The sequence below is a fragment of the Eurosta solidaginis genome, chromosome 1, assembly GCF_040869045.1.
Source record: "Eurosta solidaginis isolate ZX-2024a chromosome 1, ASM4086904v1, whole genome shotgun sequence".
In the NCBI taxonomy this organism is placed as follows: Eukaryota; Metazoa; Arthropoda; class Insecta; order Diptera; family Tephritidae; genus Eurosta; species Eurosta solidaginis.
Window position 1 is genome coordinate 394,097,783 of NC_090319.1, and position 23,262 is coordinate 394,121,044.

General features: G+C 36.5%; 3 protein-coding genes across 3 annotated transcripts; all 3 read left to right on the forward strand.

Moving 5' to 3' along the window:
• The first annotated feature begins 1,081 nt into the window (after nt 1-1,081).
• Nucleotides 1,082-3,182, forward strand: LOC137245773 (serine protease 7-like). Its single transcript, XM_067776942.1, has 5 exons — nt 1,082-1,169; nt 1,233-1,622; nt 2,141-2,249; nt 2,323-2,618; nt 2,694-3,182. Exons 1-5 carry the CDS (start codon nt 1,082-1,084, stop codon nt 2,993-2,995), a joined length of 1,185 nt encoding a protein of 394 aa, XP_067633043.1. The 3' UTR covers nt 2,996-3,182.
• Nucleotides 3,183-9,348: 6,166 nt separating this feature from the next.
• On the forward strand, nt 9,349-15,244 carry LOC137238528 (serine protease 7). Its single transcript, XM_067763634.1, has 4 exons — nt 9,349-9,660; nt 12,707-13,186; nt 13,244-13,331; nt 14,412-15,244. Exons 1-4 carry the CDS (start codon nt 9,579-9,581, stop codon nt 15,004-15,006), a joined length of 1,245 nt encoding a protein of 414 aa, XP_067619735.1. The 5' UTR covers nt 9,349-9,578; the 3' UTR covers nt 15,007-15,244.
• A 2,423-nt stretch (nt 15,245-17,667) lies between these two features.
• LOC137238527 (CLIP domain-containing serine protease B8) lies at nt 17,668-22,120 on the forward strand. The gene is made up of 4 exons (XM_067763633.1): nt 17,668-18,553; nt 18,630-18,726; nt 21,140-21,438; nt 21,521-22,120. The coding sequence occupies exons 1-4, from the start codon at nt 17,977-17,979 to the stop codon at nt 21,850-21,852; spliced, it is 1,305 nt and encodes a 434-aa protein (XP_067619734.1). The 5' UTR covers nt 17,668-17,976; the 3' UTR covers nt 21,853-22,120.
• The last annotated feature ends 1,142 nt before the right edge of the window (nt 22,121-23,262 follow it).

A 23,262-nucleotide genomic window follows, 5' to 3' on the forward strand; every position in this document is an offset into this window, starting at 1 on the left:
ACTGCGATATATTCAGTTTGTGATAAACTAAGCAAATACAAAAAAAGTTCTGATCTATTCCACAATAAAGGGTGTTTCTTTGCGTCCCTGGACAGTTAGGATTGGTGCTTACAACGTTTTTTGAGCCAGCTGTAGCTGTAGCTGTTTTGTGGTTCAATAAGTTTTAGTCTGGCGAAGTTCTAATTCTCGTTCTCTCAAAATTCGGACTTTGTTTCAGGTTTTCCACCGTTTAACACTCTCACGAAGTAATCGTTTTCATCCCTTTGGGACTAGGGATGTTATTGTTGTAGCGATAAGGTTACTCCCCGAAGGCTTTGGGGAGTGTTATCGATGTGATGGTCCTTTGCCGGATACACGGTACGCTCCGGTACCATAGCACCATTAAGGTGCTAGCCCGACCATCTCGGGAACGATTTATGTCGCCACATTAAACCTTCAGGCCATTCCCTCCCTCCCTACCCCCAAGTTCCATGAGGAGCTTGGGGTCGCCAGAGCCTCATCTGTTAGTGAAACAGGATTCGCCGCGGATAGGTGAGGTTGACAATTGGGTTTGGAGAAGCTATATATTGCGCTGGCAATCTGAAGGGTTGCGCTACACAGCCCATTTAATCTGATATTTTAGTCGCCTCTTACGACAGGCATACCTACCGCGTGTATATTCTGATCCCCTAACCCGCTGGGGTTGGGACTAGGGATCCTAACTGTGTTGCCCAGTGTAAAAAGACAAACCACTGTGGAAATAAAATTTTTTACGTTTTGTCTTTTAATTGATTATGAATGAAAAGTTTTTATTCTAATCGTTGACAATTTGTAAGTCTTACTTAACGTGCACCTACCACATAAGTACATGCATATGAATATGTGCTATAAGCTTCTATTAAAAGATTTCGATTAAAATATAGATGAGTTATAGATATTGTACAATACAATTTGTTTCTAATACTAAACCAACGCCAAAGTTTCGAGGAAAAGCTTGTTTTCAAAGCTTCATTACACAGAACAATGTTGAATAAGTCAAAATGTTTGAAGCTCCCTCGACTTAGTCATATCTTAGAAGTGTCGCCGAGAATAACAAATTATAATGGGACCGGTTTTTAGAATTATATTTTGGTTGGCGGGTGGCGTCTTGTTCATAGCGTCTAATTTATCAGCTGAGACATTAGAGAAAAGTAAAAGTTTATAAACGAATATTTTGAAAAATTAACTAAATTTTTTTTTTATTTCAATTTTAGGTGGCGCTTTTTGTATTAATCCTAATCAAAACGTGGGCAAGTGCATTTCAATCTACGAGTGCAAATCATTGAGTTTTGTATTGAAGAGGCGATTCACCGAGCAATATCGCTTTGTACGTTTGTCACAGTGTGACGGTGGCAGTGATGCAAGTGGGAAATTCGTTTGCTGCACAAATGATACGAAATTCCATGATGCTAACACGGATTGGCAACAGCGCATAATATTTCCAGATACGGGACAAAACGGGAGGCCTGATGATAGACATCAGAATGTCGCATTGATTGGGCCACCACTGTGCGGTGCTCTGACAATATCGAATAAGATTTATGGTGGTGAAGAGGCTGAGATAACTGAGTTTACTTGGATGGTCAGGTTGGAATATAGAACTGGTAAGATACTGAAATGATTTGAATGATTTATACGCAGAAAATATTTTAAAGGGGTCGGCCTGAGGTCAAAGTTGGATAGAAATTTCCGGGGAACCAAGAAGGTGTTCTTGATATAAGGCAAAAAAAGTGTTGTCTATAACTAGTCGCATTAGAATGTTAGACTAATTTGTAAGCAAAATGGATGAGAAGGTAAATTTTTTACGTCTCACTGCAGCATAAATATTGCATGGTTTGGAGCACCATTGCGTATGAGTTTTGTTATGCTGAAGGGCAAAAGCTAATCGAAATTACAAATCGATGTTTCGGTATCGAGTTAATCTTTATATTCAAAAGTGAGGGTAGGCTACTTAAAAGATATCCCAGTTTCTCCTACATGATAAGATCTCTGCCAGACTCTTTTCAAAGCAAATCTTCAGTTTCCGATATTAAACATTTACTTTGTTTTTCGAATCATTTTGATCAAGTACTTCTTGAAAAGTGAACATTAATAAATTTCTTTGTTATAATTTTACTTTCAGCCGGTGGCGTCATAGTATCGGAATGCGCTGGCTCACTGATAAATGAACGTTATGTTCTAACAGCGGCTCACTGTGTCACCGGTCCAGTCGAACAGCAAATTGGCAAACTGTAAGTATTAAAGAAAGAAAAGAAATTCGGAAATTGTTTTTGCCATCTTTTAGGAACTATTTTTAACTTGCAGCGTCTCTTTGAGTGTAGGGGAGAATGACATTCATTCTGCGTCGAAATGCAATTCTCAGACATGTCTGCCGCCTTATCAACGATTTGGAATCGAAAGAATAGTTGTACATGAGCGTTATGATGCCGATCGAGATTTATTCATAAATGAACATAAGGATATAGCTTTGATTCGTGTGGATAGCTCAGTGAAATTTGACGATTATCTTCAACCAGTTTGTTTGCCAATTAAATCGCTTCTACAAGAACTCAAAGTGGGTAGACCTTTAATGGCTGCTGTTTGGGGGTATACGGGCCTATGTAAGACAAATGTTTATGAAAAACATTTATTTTAATATTTTACAGAACAGACACCAAACTTTATATTATGTTTAGCTAAACACAGTAAAACCAAGAAAAAGGTCCGTTTGCCACTAATTTCTATGGAGAGATGTCGTCTTACTTTCGAAAAGTTATTCTATGTAGCGGACGAACAAATTTGCGCTGGTGACGTTTTTCATGAAGATTCTTGCAGCGGCGATTCTGGTGGGCCGTTAATGCGTTTAAATTCAACATCTTGGGTATTGGAGGGCCTTGTTTCATTTGGAGTTAGTTGTGGACAAGAAAACCGCCCGGGCATTTACACACGCGTACGAAGCTATATAGATTGGATTGTGGATCATATTGAGCCATGGTAGCGCCATGGAAACTGCGTTGGATATATATGTAGTGCACAATGTAGTGTTTTAAAAATGTTTGATTTTTATAAAATGTTTGGTTTAGGCCAAAGATTGATTTTTATTTTGGAACTGCTCTCGAATGCAATGTGATGTGCAATATTTAGAACTCATATTATAGAGAAAATGTATTAAATTATTAATTAGAATATAGGCTTTTTTACGAGCAGTTAAAAAACTACTTTTAGTAATCTAGTTTTCACAGGATCGATCGTGAACTTCCCAGGCATATGCCATGATAACGAACAGAAATGTGCTTTGACTGTTCTCGAAACGAAAAACGAATTTCCCAACTGCCTTGGAAGCTATTATTTTTTATTTCAAACCCAAAATAAGTCGATTGTAATTATCGTACAAACATTTTAACAGATAGTTATTTACAAACCATGAGCATAATCATAGTAAAGTTAATTTACGAAAAGTGCCCTTTTTTTAGTCATAATCGAGTTAGTGCCAGTTTTTTTTTTTTTTTTTGTGGCGAAAAGCAGTCTCTATTGCTAAAATATGTCAAACAGATTAGGCTTTAACTTATGAGTACATTCGGAATTATAAACTTCCGCTTTGATGTATAAGAAGTGCATTTTATGAAAATGTTAACAGAATCCTGTAGGCTCATTCCATTTCAAGACACCCGGTCCGCGCGGGACATGATTTTTGATTTCGATGAAATTTTAATATGTTGTTCTTTGGTCAAAATAATGAAACACGTGTTTTTTTTTACCTCAAAAACATTTTTTTTCGGATTGATCGGCAATTGAATTCGATAAAATGTAATCGATATTTTATTCACCTATTTTTTCAACTGCCAATAACTTTTCAAAAATTAACCAATTCCCATGATTTTTGCTTTGAAATGTTCGTTATTACATCTACTTTTATATAAATTTATAAACAGTAGCATATAGTTTAAAAAAATAAAATTTGAATATTAAAAATTTTTCCCCCATATATTGATGCGACGCATATCAGCATAAAGGGCGATCAATGCCAAATGCTTACAATTAATTAAAATATCACATGGGTTATCGAGTTGTCGTACATACATAGCTGCGTTTTGGATGAAGTAAAGACGAGGTATATAATAAAGATCATCAAAGAGTTACATATTTTTTATGGATGAGTTATAGCTTTCTAACGAAAAGTTGCAGATTTATTATCGAAAGTTATTGACTATCTGCCGAAAATTTATCGCTATGTTATAAAAAATTATCGACATGTTATCGATTTTTTTATTATTTATCGAAAAACTATCGATTATTTATCGAAATGTGAGCGATATGTAATCAAAAACTTAAGATTTGTTGCCGGAAAGTTACCAATTTGTAATTGGCTTGTTACTGATTTATTATCGACGATTCATCTGTTTTTAATGAAGCAGATACTTACAAAAGGCGATAAGAAACAAATAAGAAGCCGATGACTGGGTGATCGACCACTCGGCCGATGATGAAACAATAACATGTCGGTATCTGCTGTTACCGGCTCTTGGCAAAAATATTGGTTTTCTAGACGTACACCTGTATGGAAATTCAATAGGACTTAGCGCTTTTTTATTTTTTGAACTCCTAATAGGGTAAGTGTACAAACCCCGGTGCTAGTGAAGGTGGCTAGGACATTTTCTTTGTTACTGCGACCCATGGCATCCGTTTACCTGAAAAGCTTGCCGATTTGATTGAAAAATGTCCTAGCACCTACGCTGTGCTCTGTCTTGTAATTTTTCTGTAATACCAATTTCTTTCCTATTTTTAAATTTCCATGCTTTAAGTAACTATTCACATCCGCGAACACATTTGCAACTTTCTTTTATGATACAACCTGATGTACATACATACATACTTACATATTCAAGTATGTATAAAAATATGAATATAGTCAAAATAAAATTTGTATCAATGAAATTAATATGGCCAAGGCTAAACTCTACTCAACTTTAACTGGAGTTTAAACTTGCACTGAAAAAACGGGCCTTAGTCATATTAAACCATGCGAGCACTGCACCTAGTACTTACTATAACTGTCGAACGCGTATATCAAAAGATACTTCCGTTGCTAATCAAATAAAAAACCGAAAACTTAAATATTAAAAGTAAGTTCCAAACCGTTACCACGATATATATTTTCGATTTCCACTTCAAAAATGCCATAAGCATTCACTCATGCGAAAATTCATAAACATATTTATTCATAGCATTTTGGCGGCGGCCACCGCGGTGTGATGGTAGCGTGCTCCGCCATCCACACCGAAGATCCTGCGTTCACGTCTTGGGAAAAGCAACATCAAAATTTTAGAAACAAGTTTTTTCAATTAGAAGAAAATTTTCTCAGCGGGGTCGCCCCTCGGCAGTGTTTGGCAAGCACTCCGAATGTATTTCTGCCATGAAAAGCTATCAGTGAAAACTCATCTGCTTTTGCAGATGCCTCTCGGAGCCGGCATAAAACTAGTAGGTCCTGTTTCGCCAATTTGTAGGAAAAATTCAAAAAAGGAGCTCGACGCAAATTGGAAGAAAAGCTGGGCCTACCTCCGAAGAGGTTCCCGCGCCTTATGTTTATTTATTTTATTTTTATACTCAGATGAGCAGAGCTCACAGAGTATATTAACTTTGTTCGCATAACTGTAATCCGTAACGGCATAAACTAATCGAGATAGATATAGACTTCTATATATCAAAATGATCTGGGCGAAAAAAGAAATTCATTTAGCCATGTCCGTCCGTCCGTCCGTAAATACGATAACTTGAGTAACTTTTCAGATATCTTGATGAAATTTGGTATGTAGGTTTCTGGGCACTCATCTCAGATCGCTATTTAAAACGAACAAAATCGGACTACAACCACGCCCACTTTTTCGATATCAAAAATTTTGAAAAACCCAAAAAGTGCGATAATTCATTACCAAAGATGGATAGTAAAATTTTGGACAGTGGGCGTGGCAATGCCCACTTTTAAAAGAAGGTAAGTTAAAAGTTTTGCAAGCTGTAATTTGGCAGTCGTTGAAGATATCGTGATGAAATTTGGCAGGAACGTTACTCCTAATACTATATGTGTGCTAAATAAATATTAGCAAAATCGGATGACGAACACGCCCACTTTAAAAAAATTTTTTTTTAAGTCAAATTTTAACAAAAAATTTAATATCTTTACAGTATATAAGTAAATTATGTCCACATTCAACTCCAGTAATGATTGGTGCAACAAAACACAAAAATAAAAAAAAAAATTCAATATGGGCATGGCTCCGCCCTGTTTCATTTAATTCGTCTAGAATACTTTTAATGCCACAAGTCGAACAAAAATTTACCAATCCTTATGAAATTTGGTAGGGGCATAGATTCTATGGCGATAACTGTTTACTTTACACAGTCGACCGTCTGTCCTTCCGCTCGGCCGTTAACACGATAGCTTGAGCAAAAATCGATATATCTTTACTAAACTTAGTTCACGTACTTATCTGAACTCACTTTATCTTGGTATAAAAATGGCCGAAATCCAACTATGACCACGCCCACTTTTTCGATATCGAAAATTACGAAAAATGAAAAAATGGCATAATTCTCTACCAAATATGAAAAAAGAGATGAAACATGGTAATTGAATTTGTTTATTGACGCAAAATATAACTTTAGAAAAAACTTTGTAAAATAAGTGTGACACCTACCATATTATGTAGAAGAAAATAAAAAAGTTCTGCAGGGCGAAATCAAAAGCCCTTGAAATCTTGGCAGGAATACTGTGCGTGGTGTGACATATATAAATAAATTCGTGGTACCCGACAGATGATGTTCTGCGTCACCCTGGTCCACATTTTGGTCGATATCTGGAAAACGCCTTCACATATACAACTACCGACACTCCCTTTTAAAAGCCTCATTAATACCTTTAATTTGATACCAATATCGTACAAACACAATCTAGAGTCACCCTTGGTCCACGTTTATGGCGATATCCCGAAATGGCACCCACCTATAGAACTATGGCCCACTCCCTTTTAAAATACTCTTTAATACCTTCCATTTGACACCCATATCATACAAACACATTCCAGGGTTACCCGAGGTTCATTTTGCTAAATGGTGATTTACCCTTATTTGTCTCCAAAGCTCTCAGCTGAGTATGTAGTGTTCTGTTACACCCGAACTTAGCCTTCCTTACGTGTTTTATTTAACTTTTGGCAATGAATCGGTCTGAATAAGCCAATAAATATATTATTTTTACAAAAATGTCAATAGTAAGCTCATAAAATTTGTTGTTTGTTCTTGTTTATTTTAGCCGCAAACCGCAAATCGGGTGTGTGAGTATGTAAATTTACTAGAATGAAGAGTGGTTTGATTTCTTTTCGAAAAAATATTCAAAGTCTCCGCTGTGTCGCAAAACAAAAGTAAAGTACCCAAACAAAAGACTTAAGTGACAAACTTGAACAATATTGATATTAAATTAGGTAGAATATACATACATATGTACGTAGATAAATAGGAGAAATGCAAGTCGATTCGTTTAGTCATGATCTGATAACAAAACGGAATTAATTTTTTAACACATAAAACTTGTTATCTACACATATACATACGTCAAAGTTTCATCAACTGTTTAATGACAGAGAGAGCCTTAATCATCAGCAAGGCGCTCTCATTTTACATACATACAACTTGGTAAATATTTCAAACAGTAGATATTGTCCAGCATCTCATTCCCTGTCATTAAGGTGTGCCTTCCTTGAAGTCTTGTCTGACAAAAAGAAGGATTCCTCTTTGTTGTTTTTGTTATTTTTGTTTTTGTTTTACAAATTTCATTGTATCGAAAATTTAAAAGTATTTTCAATTAGAAAACAAGTTTTTCTAAGCGAGGTCGCCCCTCGGCAGTGATTTGACAAAAACTTCTAGTGTAATTCTGCCATGAAAAGCTTCTCAGTGAAAATTCATCTGCCTTGCAGATGCTGTTCGGTATCGGAAATATATTAAGAGGAAATATTAAAAAGGAGCACTATGCTAATTGGAAGAGAAGCTCGGCCTTAAATCCCTTAGGATTTTATCGCGCCTTGCATCTATTTATTCATTTTAGAAATTATTTTTCGACAGTGCTTGCATAGATGGAAAGCAGAAAGGCTCCGGTTGGGCTGATATTTGTACTCGACTGCTTTATTTAGAGATAAGTTTTTGATTTGACTATAAATATATTGGGGTTAGATTTCTAGTAGTTACTACTGGGTATACTCTTCACGTGGGTAAATGAAACGGTTCATTGAGCATACATTAAAACTCTTTCATTACGAAAAATATAGCCTAGCTGTAAAAATTATATCCTCCGCAGTCTGCGATGGCCGCTGTGATTTCATATGCCAACATTATTTAAATAATTGTTTTTAGTTTCATATGGAAATTTGGCTCTTCATTGGGAAAAGGCTTATTTTAATTTTTTTAGTCTATAGCCATGACGGCTTCCTATTGGTTATAAATTTAATTGAGCAGCTCAAGTTTTTCAAACGCTCATAAATTGCTAGTATCAACCCACTCGAACTGCTCTTCACTCGGATATCTAGGATTTTAGTAAATGTATTTTCAAGCCCACGGCAAAACTAAACATTTTCATATAAAAATCGTATCACATTCTATTTGAGACTTCTTTAAAATAAAGAGTTGAACTTCTATTAAAATCCCTTCATCACCGATTGTGAAGTTAGTCCGATCGAAATAGACAATCCAAGTTATATTGATTCTCAACAAGCTGCATATGAGTAAAATTGTTCCAATCATAATTAAAGGCAATACTTAAAATTTCCTCACCACAATACAATGAAACAAATTTATTCGAAGTCAAAGGTTAAAATTTAGGTTTTTGGCAAATTTTTTTGAAAATGGTAAATTTTATAGCAAACATTTTTAGACAAGAATTGTAGATCACAAAATTATCCGTAAAGCCACCAAATTTATTGTTTTCAAGGAAATCGCGAAAACCCCATTTTTTGACCATTGAGTAAATTTTCGAATAAATATTCTTCCATTTATCGGAATGATGGGGAATTTTTGAATATTGCTTTTAATTATGCCTTGAACAATTTTACCACATTTTTGGTCTAGCTTATACTTTAAACTTCCTAAATTGCGGTCTATGTTTTAATCGGCCAATCAGCTTCGTAGCTAACAAAAAATCGTCTACATACAAATAATGCACACCCTAATGAGCATACAAACTTAAGTGCCCAACTTAGATAGTGAGTAATGTAGGATGCATTAATGTACGGTTCTTTTTCTGTTCTAGATGAAAGCTCTGTATAAAAGTTGGCTACTTTGCCAACTGAGGTTCCAGTCCTGTTTCAATATTTTAAGCGTAAACATTACAGAATTATATACATACTTATATAGCAGATTTATAAAAATACGTCAACGTTTATGTGCGTCGTGATTATGTGCTAAGTCAAGGACTAATAGTAAAATATGTTAAATAAAAAATTTTTTACAAATATATATTTTATATTTACTTGAACACATACATAAGACTTTCAAAAGTTTAAAAAGAAAATATATTAAATTACAAAAAAATAAAAATTAAAATGTGCCGTTCAATTTTGTGTTCAGTTTTAAGTGCCTTTTTCTTTATCGGGTCGGTGCTTGGCCAATATTTCGTACCAGAAAGTAAGTAACAGCGAGACAGACATATGACATTAAGATTTTAAAACCTGATATAGTACCAATAGCTAATAGCTGCTTTGCACACTAAGCAGCGCTTTTACTCCGAGATGTCAGAGCCTATCATGGCATATTATAGTTGGGCATAGTGCATAAGAATTCAACTACCAATAGATATTTAGTAGTAGTAGAGAGTTTTACTCTAGCCCTGAGCAATTAGTAAGATGTCTTCTTAAGTGATATGTATACTCATGATATTTAAACATCACCTACAACTCGCAGGCAGGCGAAATCGTTCAACATAAAGAAGAGTTTTTTAAGGAATGGTAACTTTGTTTCAAAGCGTTTGTTTAAAAAACAGTTTAAGGATAATAGGCGCAAAGGCGGCGAACGTGAATGAGTAAAATTATCTCTTTATATTTGTATAGTTTTCCTAAATATGTATTATATTCACTTTTATTAGTGATACGATCTAATGTCTATACTTTGTGCACTTTAGTTTATGAGAAAATTTATTTAAATCAAAAGATGCGGAACTTTTGGTTTTGCGGTTTTCAAACGCGATTATGCCCATTTAAAATTTAAATTAGCAAAACTATCAATATTTTCTTCTTAATATAAACATATACATACAAACATATGGGTATGTATGTATGTATGCACATCAATATAGACTATTTTGACGAATGGCTTTGATATTCAATGACGTATGCGATATCTATGTATGTATGTACTGAAAGTGTCCTGATTCATCTAACTATTACAAGTAATAAACGCTTAATTCGAGATAAGTTATTTTGTTTTTATTTAATACGTGGAATATTAATTTTATATTAATGTAGTATATGCATAAAACATCAAATAATAAATAACAAAGGAACGCCTAGAAATATAAACCACAAAAAGTGCAAGCTGTTCAACTATAAGTAATACAATAAAGAGCACAGGTGAAGGTTATTCCCAGAACGCATACGCCCGTATACCTCCGCACTGATGCAAAAACCCCATACTCATCTCATGGAATAACACACAATTCTACAACTCAATATGTTGTTTTTTTATACTCAGTTGAGCAGAGCTCACAGAGTATATTAACTTTGATTGGATAATGGTTGGTTGTACAGGTATAAAGGAATCGAGATAGATATAGACTTCCATATATCAAAATCATCAGGATCGAAAAAAAATTTGATTGGGCCATGTCCGTCCGTCCGTCTGCCCGTTAACACAATAACTTGAGTAAATTTTGAGGTATCTTGATGAAATTTGGTATGTAGGTTCCTGAGTACTCATCTCAGATCGCCATTTAAAATGAACAATATCGGACTATAACCACGCCCACTTTTTCGATATCGCAAATTTCGAAAAACCGAAAAAGTGCGATAATTCATTACCAAATACGGATAAAGCGATGAAACTTGGTAGGTGAGTTGAACTGATGACGTTGAATAGAAAATTAGTAAAATTTTGGACAACGGGCGTGGCACCGCCCACTTTTAAAAGAAGGTAATTTAAAAATTTGCAAGCTGTAATTTGGCAGTCGTTGAAGATATCATGATGAAATTTGGCAGGAACGCTACTCCTATTACTATATGTATGCTTAAAAAAAATTAGCAAAATCGGAAGACGACCATGCCCACTTTAAAAAAAATTTTTTTTTAAGTCCAATTTTAACAAAAAATTTAATATCTTTACAGTATATAAGTAAATTATGTCTACATTCAACTCCATTAATGATATGGTGCAACAAAATGCAAAAATAAAAGAAAATTTCAAAATGGGCGTGGATCCGCCCTTTTTCATTTAATTTGTCTTGGATACTTTTAATGCCATAAGTCGAACAAAAATTAACCAATCCTTGTGAAATTTGGTAGGGACTTAGATTCTGGGACAATAACTTATTTCTGTGAAAAAGGGCGAAATCGGCTAAAGCCACGCCCAGTTTTTATACACAGTCGACCGTCTGTCCTTCCGCTCGGCCGTTAACACGATAACTTGAGCAAAAATCGATATATCTTTACTAAACTCAGTTCACGTACTTACCTGAACTCACTTTGTATTGGTGTAAATAATGGAAGAAATCCGACTATGACCACGCCCACTTTTTCGATATCGAAAATTACCAAAAACGAAAAAAATGCCATAATTCTATACCAAATACGAAAAAAGGGATGAAACATGGTATTTGGATTGGTTTATTGACGCAAAATATAACTTTAGAAAAAAACTTTGTAAAATGGGTGTGACACCTACCATATTAAGTAGAATGAAATGAAAAAGTCCTGCAGGGCGAAATAAAAAACCCTTGAAATCTTGGCAGGAATACTGTTCGTGGTATTATATATATAAATAAATTAGCGGTATCCAACAGATGACGTTCTGGGTCACCCTGGTCCACATTTTGGTCGATATCTGAAAACGTCTTCACATATACAACTACCACCACTCCCTTTTAAAAGCCTCATTAATACATTTAATTTGATACCCATATCATACAAACCCATTCTAGAGTCACCCCTGGTCCACCTTTATGGCGATGTATCGAAAAGGCGTCTACCTATAGAACTAAGCTCCACACCCTTTTAAAATACTCATTAACACCTTTCATTTGATACCCATATCGTACAAACAAATTCTAGGGTCACCCCTGGTCCACCTTTATGGCGATATCTTGAAAAAGCTTCCACCTATAGAACTAAGGCCCACTCCCTTTCAAAATACTCATTAACATCTTTCGTTTGATACCCATATTGTACAAACGCATTCTAGAGTCACTCCTGGTCCACCTTTATGCCGATATCTCGAAAAGGCCACCACCTATACAACTACCACCACTCCCTTTTAAGACCCTCATTAATACCTTTCATTTGATACACATGTCATACAAACACATTCCAGGATTACCCTCGGTTCATTTTCCTACATGGTTATTTTTCCTTATGTTGTCACCCTAGCTCTCAACTGAGTATGTAATATTCGGTTACACCCGAACTTAACCTTCCTTACTTGTTTTATTAGATCTTTGGTTGTTCTTGTTATTTTATAATTTTAGCTCGTAGCTGCAGTAATCCTAACGGCCGCTTCGGCGCATGTGTCTCATTTCATGATTGCCAGACATTATTTTCGTTGACAGAACACGGTCCAATGAATCCAGTCGATATCCAGTTTATTCGATCTTCTCAATGCTTCGAAGGGTACGGTGAAGGACCATATTATGTGTGTTGCACTGGAGATACTGGGTTTGGATACAGCGATTATGACGATTTCAGTCGACAACAGAATACTAAACAAGTTCCACCCGTGCCATCATATTTTGAACGACCACGATATCCAGGACGTGGATTTGACAGCAACGGACACCGCAATACACAGAGTTTTATTTCATCCAGAACTCAAATGTCAGTCAAGCAAGGAGGGAGTTTGCCTGGCGCGCCCATTTGTGGCGGTGTTACGATATCGAATAAAATTTACAATGGCATGGATACAGATTTAAACGAGTTCCCATGGTTGGTATTGTTGGAGTACAAAAGACGTAAGTGACTTAAAGTACTTTGTATATATTATGTAATATCTATTGATATATTTTTAGCATCCGATACTTTCTCAACTAATTGTGGTGGTTCACTAATTAACAACCGTTATGTGGTAACAGCGGCGCATTGCTTGAAGTCAACACTGTAAGTATAGTATCTGAAGAGTTCCTTGCTTGTAAGTTGGGGAGTCTAAACACATTACATAAGTCTCTTGAAGCGGCACTCTTTGATTTTAAGCTGCAGACATTGGTGCGTTATCGGTAACCTTATAACAGCTGATTCGACCAACCTTATGGGAATCAATGTAATCGATTATTGGTGCCATACCGTAACGCTAAGGTCGTAACCGTATCGTAGCCAACCAATTGGTTTTTGGTTTCTCGTCATATCCATAACATAAAAATATTTGAGTTGGTGAATTTAATAACTTTTTGTAGATTTTATTCATTACGTTATTTTTTGTGGAATATGTTTGTAATTTTTTGCGTTTTATTCATTTTTATGAAATTTTCACGATTTTTAGGTTAAGGCACCATTAATCGATAACAATGTATCGTATAGGGTTACGTTAGGGATATGACTACAGCGATACGCCAAACGGCACCAATGACTCCGCTTTTAGACATATTTAGATTTTGCGTGGAGTCATCGAGCAATGACTAAATAAGTTATATGGAAACTGTAAATATAGTGATAACATGCCACATGCTGTTGGCCGACGTTGTGACGTTGTGGAAGTAACGTTCTAGCCAACCACACCGTAGATATTGTGTCCAAGTCTCGGGAAAAGCAACTTTAAAATACTTCAAAATAAGATGGTAATATAGCATTTGTTCTGAAAAGTGCATTGACAAGGCTAAAACTGAACTGCGAACCTGTTTGTTAACATTGACCTTCATTCTTTCGCACAATGCGGTAGAGGTTATATCTTATAAGGGATATTAAGGAGGCTGATTCCGAGGTAATTAGCGCGCTTTAAGGGGTCTCAATTCTTATTAAATGGGCAGAGTGGACTTAAATTTGTGTGTAGAGCATTGCTCTTTTCTGTTCATACAGCTCAGAGGGTAGTCTCTCAGGCATGTTTCAACCCCGGTATACACCCAACCCTTAACTCACAAATATGGAAATGTTTTAATTTTTTTTTTTATATCTAAGAATTCTTTTTTTAAAACTTATATAGCATATGTAACTAAAATAAATTGTATTTTCTTATCTCATCCATAGCACCGCAGTTCGTTTGGGTGAATACGACACGACCAAAATTGTTGACTGCGTTGGGTATTCGTGCGCTCCTGCAGCTTTGCGAGTCGGCATCGATGAAAAAATTCCACATGAATTATTTAATAACAACTCGCCTAATAAGGAGAATGACATTGCATTAATTCGGCTAAGTCAAGATGTACGTTTTTCAGATTCAATTAAACCCATTTGCTTACCATCAGCGGTGCAACAAGAACCTGTGGTGCCCACTAGCGGCACACTTTACACTGTTGCAGGTTGGGGAAAAACCCTAAGCAGTTGGAAAAGCGCGATTAAACAAAAATTACAAATTCCACTTGTCGATTTGAGTCAATGTCAGCGAAAATATCGGGAACTTAGAGTTAATGTGGTTGATAGCCAAATATGTGCGGGTGGTAATTTTGGGGAGGACAGCTGTCATGGCGATTCGGGTAGCCCGTTGATGCGCTTTCGTAACGCTGCTTGGGTGTTGGAAGGCATAGTTTCATTTGGTTACAAATGCGGTCTGGAGGGTTGGCCAGCAGTGCACACGCGTGTAGCTAACTTTGTCCCGTGGATACGCAGCAAACTTCGTCAATAGACGAATTTTGGATGAAATTTATTAAGATAATAAGTATGTAGTATAGAGACATAAGCTTTCTTTCTTATTTTAATTGTGATCTTGCCATTCACCCGATCTTTAGTCTGACCAATATGCTCGTTTAGTATTCATTACAAATTTGCGTGTAAGTAGTAAATTCTCACTAAAAACTTAGGTTAATAAAATTAAAAAAAAAAAAAAAGATTGATAAATAAATAAATAGAAATAACACTAAATATATGTTTGCGAAGTGTTTGATGATCTTTCGCACCTTTACACTTAGTTTACATATAACGAGATTATCTTCATTTTCGAACTTAACTCCTAATCATTAATTAGGTAACTAGATTTCCTATATAAATTTTTCCCCTCGATAATTGATAATTATGAACAAATTTCAGAGATGCTGATTCTTTTTTTTATAAAAAACGTTCCACCTCTAGACTGTTATCTCTAATTAGATGTACAATATAAAAAGAGAAACGTAAAAATTTGACAGAAAATAATCTGGTTCCCTGGGAACATATTTAAACGCGTAGATTATGTATTGACGATTTATTGTAAATTAAGGCATATGTAAACGTGGTCTTACCCCATTGCCGTGATAATTATTTGTGAGACAATTTTCTTCTTGAAGTCAGCTAGGAAAACATTAGTAATCGCCCGTCCGCACGATGGACGAAAACAGCCGATCTTTTTTAGCCCTAACATCAAACCGAAATGCCACGCAGAACAAATAAATCGAATTAGATTTTTATGCAATAAACTATATTAGAGGTCCTCTCCAAAATCGAGAACATATTGACTTCCGAAGTTCGATATTAACAATAACGATAAGAAGATTATGCAGCGAGCGAGCAGTCGAAATGTATTATTATGTAAGTATATGACGAAATATACATATTCATATGTCTGTTGATACAACAACGACCAAAGACTGTACATCTGTTATGGAATCGCATCTATAGTGGAGCAGCAGGGAAGACAGTCGGCATGATCTGGTGGTGCACTGTGGCTAGTCATGTCGGCTGGCCGGAGTTCATGCCAACCTTGCTGTCCTGCGCCATAAACAGAAAAAAGGTCATATCATGCCTTTAAAAAAAAAAACAAAATCGCAGAGAAGACTCAAAACGCTTAAAATTCAAAAGAAAACGACATCCGGTCGAACCGGATGCCACGGACAGTCCGTTAAAGATTCAAACAGTCAAATGTAATAATGACACCAGCGGGTCAAGGGGTAGAGTATACCCGTGGTAGGTATGCCTGTCGTAAGAGGCGACTAAAATACCAGATTCAAGGGGTTGTGTAGCGCAACCCTTTCAGGTTGCCAGCGCAATATATAGCTTCTCCAAACCCAATTGTCAACCTCACCTATTCGTGGCGAATCATGTTTCATTAACAGCCGTGGCTCTGACGACCCCAAGCTCCTCACGGAACTTGGGGGTGGGGAGGGAGGGATATGGCCCGAAGGTTTAATGTGGCCATATAAATCGTTCCCGAGATGTTCGGGCTAGTACCTTAATGGTGCTTGGTTACCGGAGCGCACCGGATCTATATCCGGCAAAAGACCATCACATCGATAGCCTTCTCCCGAGGTGTTCGGGCTAGTACCTTAATGGTGCTTGGTTACCGGAGCATACCGGATCTATATCCGGCAAAAGACCATCACATCGATAGCCTTCGTTACAACAACAATAACTGTACAATAATATATCCGGTCGAGTTTTTAAAATCTTTAGAGCCCTCGGGACGCCTTGCACAAATTGGACTTAAAAATTGATGTACCAGTAAAATTAATACGTAATTTAAACATACCGAGATTATGCAATGATGCAAAATCGCAAATAACAGAGCCAAGACAGAATCGGTTTGAATACCAAGAATGACTATTATTCCGAAAAACATGTAAATATTAAAATATACATATACATATGTATGTATGCATGTGCAATAATAAAATCGCAACGAATCCATACAAATTTAACATAAATTAGGAACATTGTGGACACTAAAGTAAAATTAATATTCGGCCACTTCCATTTACAACCTTGTCTTACAAAGCTGACGCCGAGCAAATGTGAGCCCAACATTTTGTAAACGACTAAAAGTATGCATTCAAAACACTTAGGTAACAATTAACTTCATTATGGCTTAAACGAAAGTGAAAACGCATCAGCTGTGAGCAGTCGAACACAAACAAGACTTGTTGATTATGTTATGCTGGAAACCGGCTCAGACGGTGTTACTTGGTGGGGTGAAGTGTTTGCGCCACACACTTAAGAGCGAAGCGTTACGTCACTATGTTTCCCGTTTATGAAAGACGCGTCACAGCTTTTGCGGATGGTGATGAAAAAAAGGTAAACACAAAGTGTAAATGACCGCAAATTATTATTGGCATTTTACGTTTTCATTGAAGCGTTGTATAGAAATTTAAAATTAAAATAACATTATGATTAATTTCTTTTTTTCATTCAAAATGTTTTGGGGTTTTAAATTTTGGCTCCTTATATCTCTTTGCCAATGTTTGATTTCGCTTGAGCCGCGGCTAAACAAATAATGATTTTCGTTCAAATTGTTTCATAAAATGAATAATAAACTTTTAAATGCACAACCTCTGCCAACGTCTTCACATTCACTCTCACTGTGAAATGCGTCGTCCGCTAATCGAGCTCACAGCTGAGTGGAACGTCAAGCTGTTGTGGTCGTGCCCGTGTATTGAGCGGATAACTAAAAGGTTTTTCAACCCGGTATTACATTTGAGTTAGCACAGTGAGCCAAGTAAAATCGTGTGTCTCGCTTTACGGCAGCTCCATACGGGCTTTGGCTGACCAGTGATAGTAAATTGTTTTTAACGCTTTTGGATTGCGTTCCACGTTATCGGTATTACATTTACAACGCGTTACCGTATTAACATACATACATGTGTAAGTCGCATTTTCTAAATACCGAACCAATGTGATCTCCAAGTCAATGATGAAACCTCACAGTCGCAGTTTAGTTGTCATTTGTGTGCTATCAGTCGCGTTTTATGTGCGCGCTTACTCAGAAGTCGTATTACGTTCGATTCCGCAGAAAGTTGACAGCAATAGCAATAGCAACAACAATAATGCTCATACTCCTCCATCTAATTGTGATATACCCAATGAAACGAAACTGGGCGTTTGCCTGGAAGTGGGAAATTGTTCAGCCTACTTACAGGCGCGTAGTATGGCCAATATATCCTCGGAAAAGGTGAATTTCCTTAAGAAAGTGCAATGTACCTGTAAACAAAACCGCGATGTGAATATGTTTGAGCCATTAGTTTGTTGTCCAGCCAATGGACAGGATTATTTGTACCCTTCGTTGAAATTTTCTAAATTCGAGCATAAACGCTTTGAAAATGTAACATCGCAGTTCAAACGGAAGAAGCTAAAGCGTCGCATACAGACAGTGGAAAATTTTAATTTGCGTAAGGAATGCGGTAAACAGGTGACGAATCGTATTTATGGTGGGGAAATTGCCGAATTGGATGAGTTTCCGTGGCTGGCTCTGTTGGTGTATCATTCAAGTATGACTAAGTTATGAGTTCAAGTGTTTGCTAAAGAAAGGGCTAAAGTGTTTTGTGTGTTTCAAATAATTCGCAGATGACTTGGGTTGCAGTGGGGCGCTGATTGATGATCGTCATATTCTAACTGCGGCGCATTGCGTACAAGGTGAAGGTGTACGGGAGAAACATGGACTGTAAGTGAAGAAATACATTATTTTTGTATTTTGACAGAAAAATCTCGTAAATTTCGCAAACTCATATGAAAAATCGATAAAATCTGTTAAAGGCCGACAATTGGTCGAGCTGTTCATTGTGGTTAAGAGGTGGTAAACAGCATCCGTAAAATATGATAGGACTACCGCATGCCCTTAGATTGGAAGTCAAGTCTGCTCTAATCAAAGAATAAGAAGCTCATCGTGCCAACATGGCCGATTACGGGCCAGCTTAACAACGCAAATAAGATCCAATCTAGAGCACCGGACGGTATTCTTAATTTTTCAAACAATGCACACCACACAATTTAAAATGAGATCAGTCTAAGATGAACTATGAAACGAGCATGACAACATACGTATGTGAGCTACACTCAGAAAAAAATTTCTCCCGATTGAAGAAAAATGGGAATGAAATGGCACTTAATAAATTTTTTCCTCAATTTGAAGACTTTTTCCTCATTTTGTAGAAATTTGGCCATGCGAAGAGGAAACAATTTCTTAAGTGCCATTTCATTCAAGTTTTTTCTGAGTGTAGTGGCCGCCATTCACGTTTGACGGGTTGTTATCTACTTGTCTATTGTGGTTTTTCGCTCTCGTGTAGTTGTGGAATACTAATATTCTTACAACCAGCTTACTAGGGAATATAACATCTACTCTGATAGCCAAGCGGCCTTGAGTTCAACTATAGTGCGATCGAGGGTGGTCTGGAAGTGATTGACCTCGCTTGCGATTGCGTCGAACTATTTTATGACTAAGATTATTTGGGTTCTGGGCCATAGTGATATCCCGCATCGGTACACCTGAACCGGATAAAGATGGCTGTAGATATTTCGGGATTCCGCTGGCCACCTGTGGTTTGCTTCTGCATAGATGGGCCTCGAGTCAGCTCAGCAAGGGCTGGGCGGACACAACCTCTTACAGGGTAGCAAGATCTTTCTGGAAGTGGATGGCAGGAGATCTGCCGAAATAAATGGTTTCACTAAGGCCCATCTATCAATGGCTATTGGGGTTTTGACAGGGCACTGTTCAATGACAATCCATGCGGTACGACTCAATATACTGGAAGCCCATCCTGCTGTAGCTGTATGGAGGATGATGAGTTGGATTCACTTTATGCTTGATTGCCAAGCTTTTTCCAGGCGTAAGTACTTCGGTTGCGACTCACTCTAAGTAGGTATTTTATTGTGTGTGGTATCACAACGGGCCTTCATGTTGCCCAAGTGAGATTCCCCTACCAGGCCAGCTATCACCTAATCTAACCTACAGCCATCTCGGTGAAGCACGTCGTGTCACCTGATTTGGATTTTTGGGTAAGTAGCTGACTGGACTTTACTAGTGCGGCCTTAGACCTGGAAAATCTGATACCGACCAGATATTCACTAAATGCCAAACCTCGTACATAACCTATGATAAGGGAATCGACACACATCAACACTTAATGAAATAAAAAGAAGTTGTTGACATCAGGGTTGTGAAAGGCGAGCTATTCACAACGGCGAAATTTCAAACTAGACAATTTTCTACCCTAATTCAGGAGAAGATAATATGGGCGACTGAAAATAAAGCTTTTCTCATAGAATTTACGGTATGTACTAAATGATATTTATAGCTGTGGATTTAATAAAACGTGGAAAAATTTATCTTGTTGTGGACGAGGAGAAGGCGAGCTATTATATTTCGTCAAAGAAATAATCGGCGCTCTTGACAGGTTGAGGACGGTTTGGCCCCACTTGAATGTCCAATTGGCGATAGTTATCGTTCAGAAGGGACCGAAATCAACCGTCGGCTGTCCAACTAATCCCGTAAATCGCTTTTTCATTCTTCAACTTAAATCGTCATCATTAAATTCTCTTTGATAACTGCCACATCAAAGACTGAGAGGCCCGTTAATACTTCTGAGAGTTGTTCTATCGAAAACCACATGGGTGTAATCTCACGATGGGTATGACAAGTGGCCTGTTGATCTTAATTTTCGTTTACCACGAAAGGACTTTAGTTCTCAATAGCCTATTCAGTCCATGGTAGCATTTGTTGGTAAGAGTAATTATTCACTCCTAACCGGAATTTTCTGTCTCATTTTCGGGCTAAGAAGAGCCTCTGCTTATGCCGATGATGATACTTATGTCGTCAGCATACGTCAGTCATCGCATGCTGCGGTTTTAAGTTCCGCAGATTATTTTTCTTTACCACTCAAGAAATTGCGGTATTGAGGGCTACCCTGTAAGTACCTTGAATGGTTCGTCATTTTGCACAGCCGTCTGAGTAGTGACGTGAAGCCGAATTCAGACAATGCTAGGTGATGGCATCCTTAAGAATAAACATAGTTGCATACATAATATATTTGCATGTACATCCCTTTCATTTCTATCTCTCTTTATTTGTTTCTGTTTAGAAAATACATTCGACTGGGTGAATTTAATGTGAAAACTGAGCCAGATTGCATTGAGGAGCCTGATTATCTGAACTGTGCAGACGCAGCTATGGATATTGGATATGATCGAATCCTCGTACATCCAGAATACAACGAGTATTCGTTTAGTAAATATGATGATATTGCCATAATAAGACTGACACATGCGGTGACTTTTACACATTTCGTAATGCCAATTTGTTTGCCGAATGAAACGGATGAGAAGCCATTCAAGGTGGGTGAAATGTTTTCGGTATCTGGTTGGGGTCGCACCGACTTATGTAAGTTTAGCTATAATTGTTAAACAACAAATTAACATTTGCTTCATACATTTTTTTTCTTTTTTCTTTTTGTTAACAACAGTCAATAAATATTTTCACAACATTCATAGCCCGATAAAGCTAAAACTAAGGATTCCATTTGTTGAGCGTGGTAATTGTACTAGGCTTTTGTCGAAATTGGGCATCGAGCTGGGATCGAAGCAGGTGTGCGCTGGCGGTGAGTTTGCCAAGGATACTTGTGCTGGGGATAGTGGCTCACCGCTTATGTATTTCGATCGTAAACGTTCCAGATGGGTCGCCTATGGCGTTGTCAGTTTTGGTTTTACGAGGTGCGGTATGGCTGGTCATCCGGCTGTTTACACCGATGTGTCGGCATACCTCGATTGGATACACGGTAAAGTAACTGCAAAATGAGAAATTTTTAAAAGTTCATATGTAAATATGTATAAAGTTATTTAATTTAGCTACGTATGTATGCACTGGTATAGATGTAGTTGAATTCGTATTTATTTGTTGCTAGCGAATGCAATTTTTATTTATTTTAGACTTGATGAAAAATGTGTTGTTATTGAAATGAAAAAATATTAAAAAATATATATATGTATATATGTAGGTATTAAATACTTGTACGTGTAAATGTTTATCTTGATAAATGTAAATATTAACATAAGAAAAAACAGAAGTCTATTATTTATCAAACAAATCTACATATGCATGTATGTACACCTGCGAGTAAAAAAATAACAGCAGAAATTTGCTTCAGTAATTATTATTTTTTCCTGTTTTCTTAAACAAGAAAAAATAAATTTTTTTGTCGAATCTCGAAAGTGTTTCGGGAAAATTTGATATATCTTTAAAATTCCTTAAAAAGAATTTCAAAATTTTATAAAACGTTTTTTGAAAGTCTTTTAAGTAGTTTACTAAAAGTTAAGTCTGTCAAAACTAGTATTCATTTTTGAGATTTATTTTTTTGGTGGAAAGGGTGTTTTACATTTTCCTTCATAAAAGAATGAGAAATTCTATTTTTAATATGAAAGAAACACAATAGCAAAATTGGGGAAATAATTACACTTTGCGAAGCTAAAATTAAAGCGGAAAGACTTTATAAAAGTTTTCTAATTTTCCTATTTATTTAAATGTTTTCGAAACTGGTTTATACAGTATTTGCTTAACAGTCCATTAAAAAGTTTTCGAAGCGCAATATCCAGATCAAAAGAAAACGTTCAAGAATTTTTTCCCCCCCTTGTAAGCCAAACTTGAGGTATTTTTTTAAATATGAACTTTCCTTTTTAATTATTAATTTTTGCAGTCATCGTTTCGCAGATGTTCATTTATAAGGGTGACTAATAAAAACAATTTGGATCTTTTTGTCGAAAATATGAGGTGTGCCTGCGCCTGGCCTGAATTCGTTTTGGAAATATCTCAGTAGCTATATGAATTAATACTAGCATGTTTATACTTTTTGCGATTGGGCTTGTTGTTCAATCTATTTTATGTTAAGACTTGAGTTTGGAGCTAAATTTCCCTTAATGGCGTAATTTTAAGTACAACTGTCCTCATGCCACTTAGTCGATTTTAAATTTTATTCATATACCACGTTTTAAGGATATTTCTAGGGCAACTCTTGCTTTTGAACTCAGCAAAAAGTGGCTTCACTGTATGAGGCGTACCCTAATGTATGTATGTATACGTAAATATTGTATAGAATTCCAGACAAACTCGTGTTTTTAACGTTCCAGAGTCATTACGCTGCTCATTAAATAAAATATTTCCTTAGTTAAATGACACGAATGCTCGAGAATGAAATATTTTCTCTTACGTAAA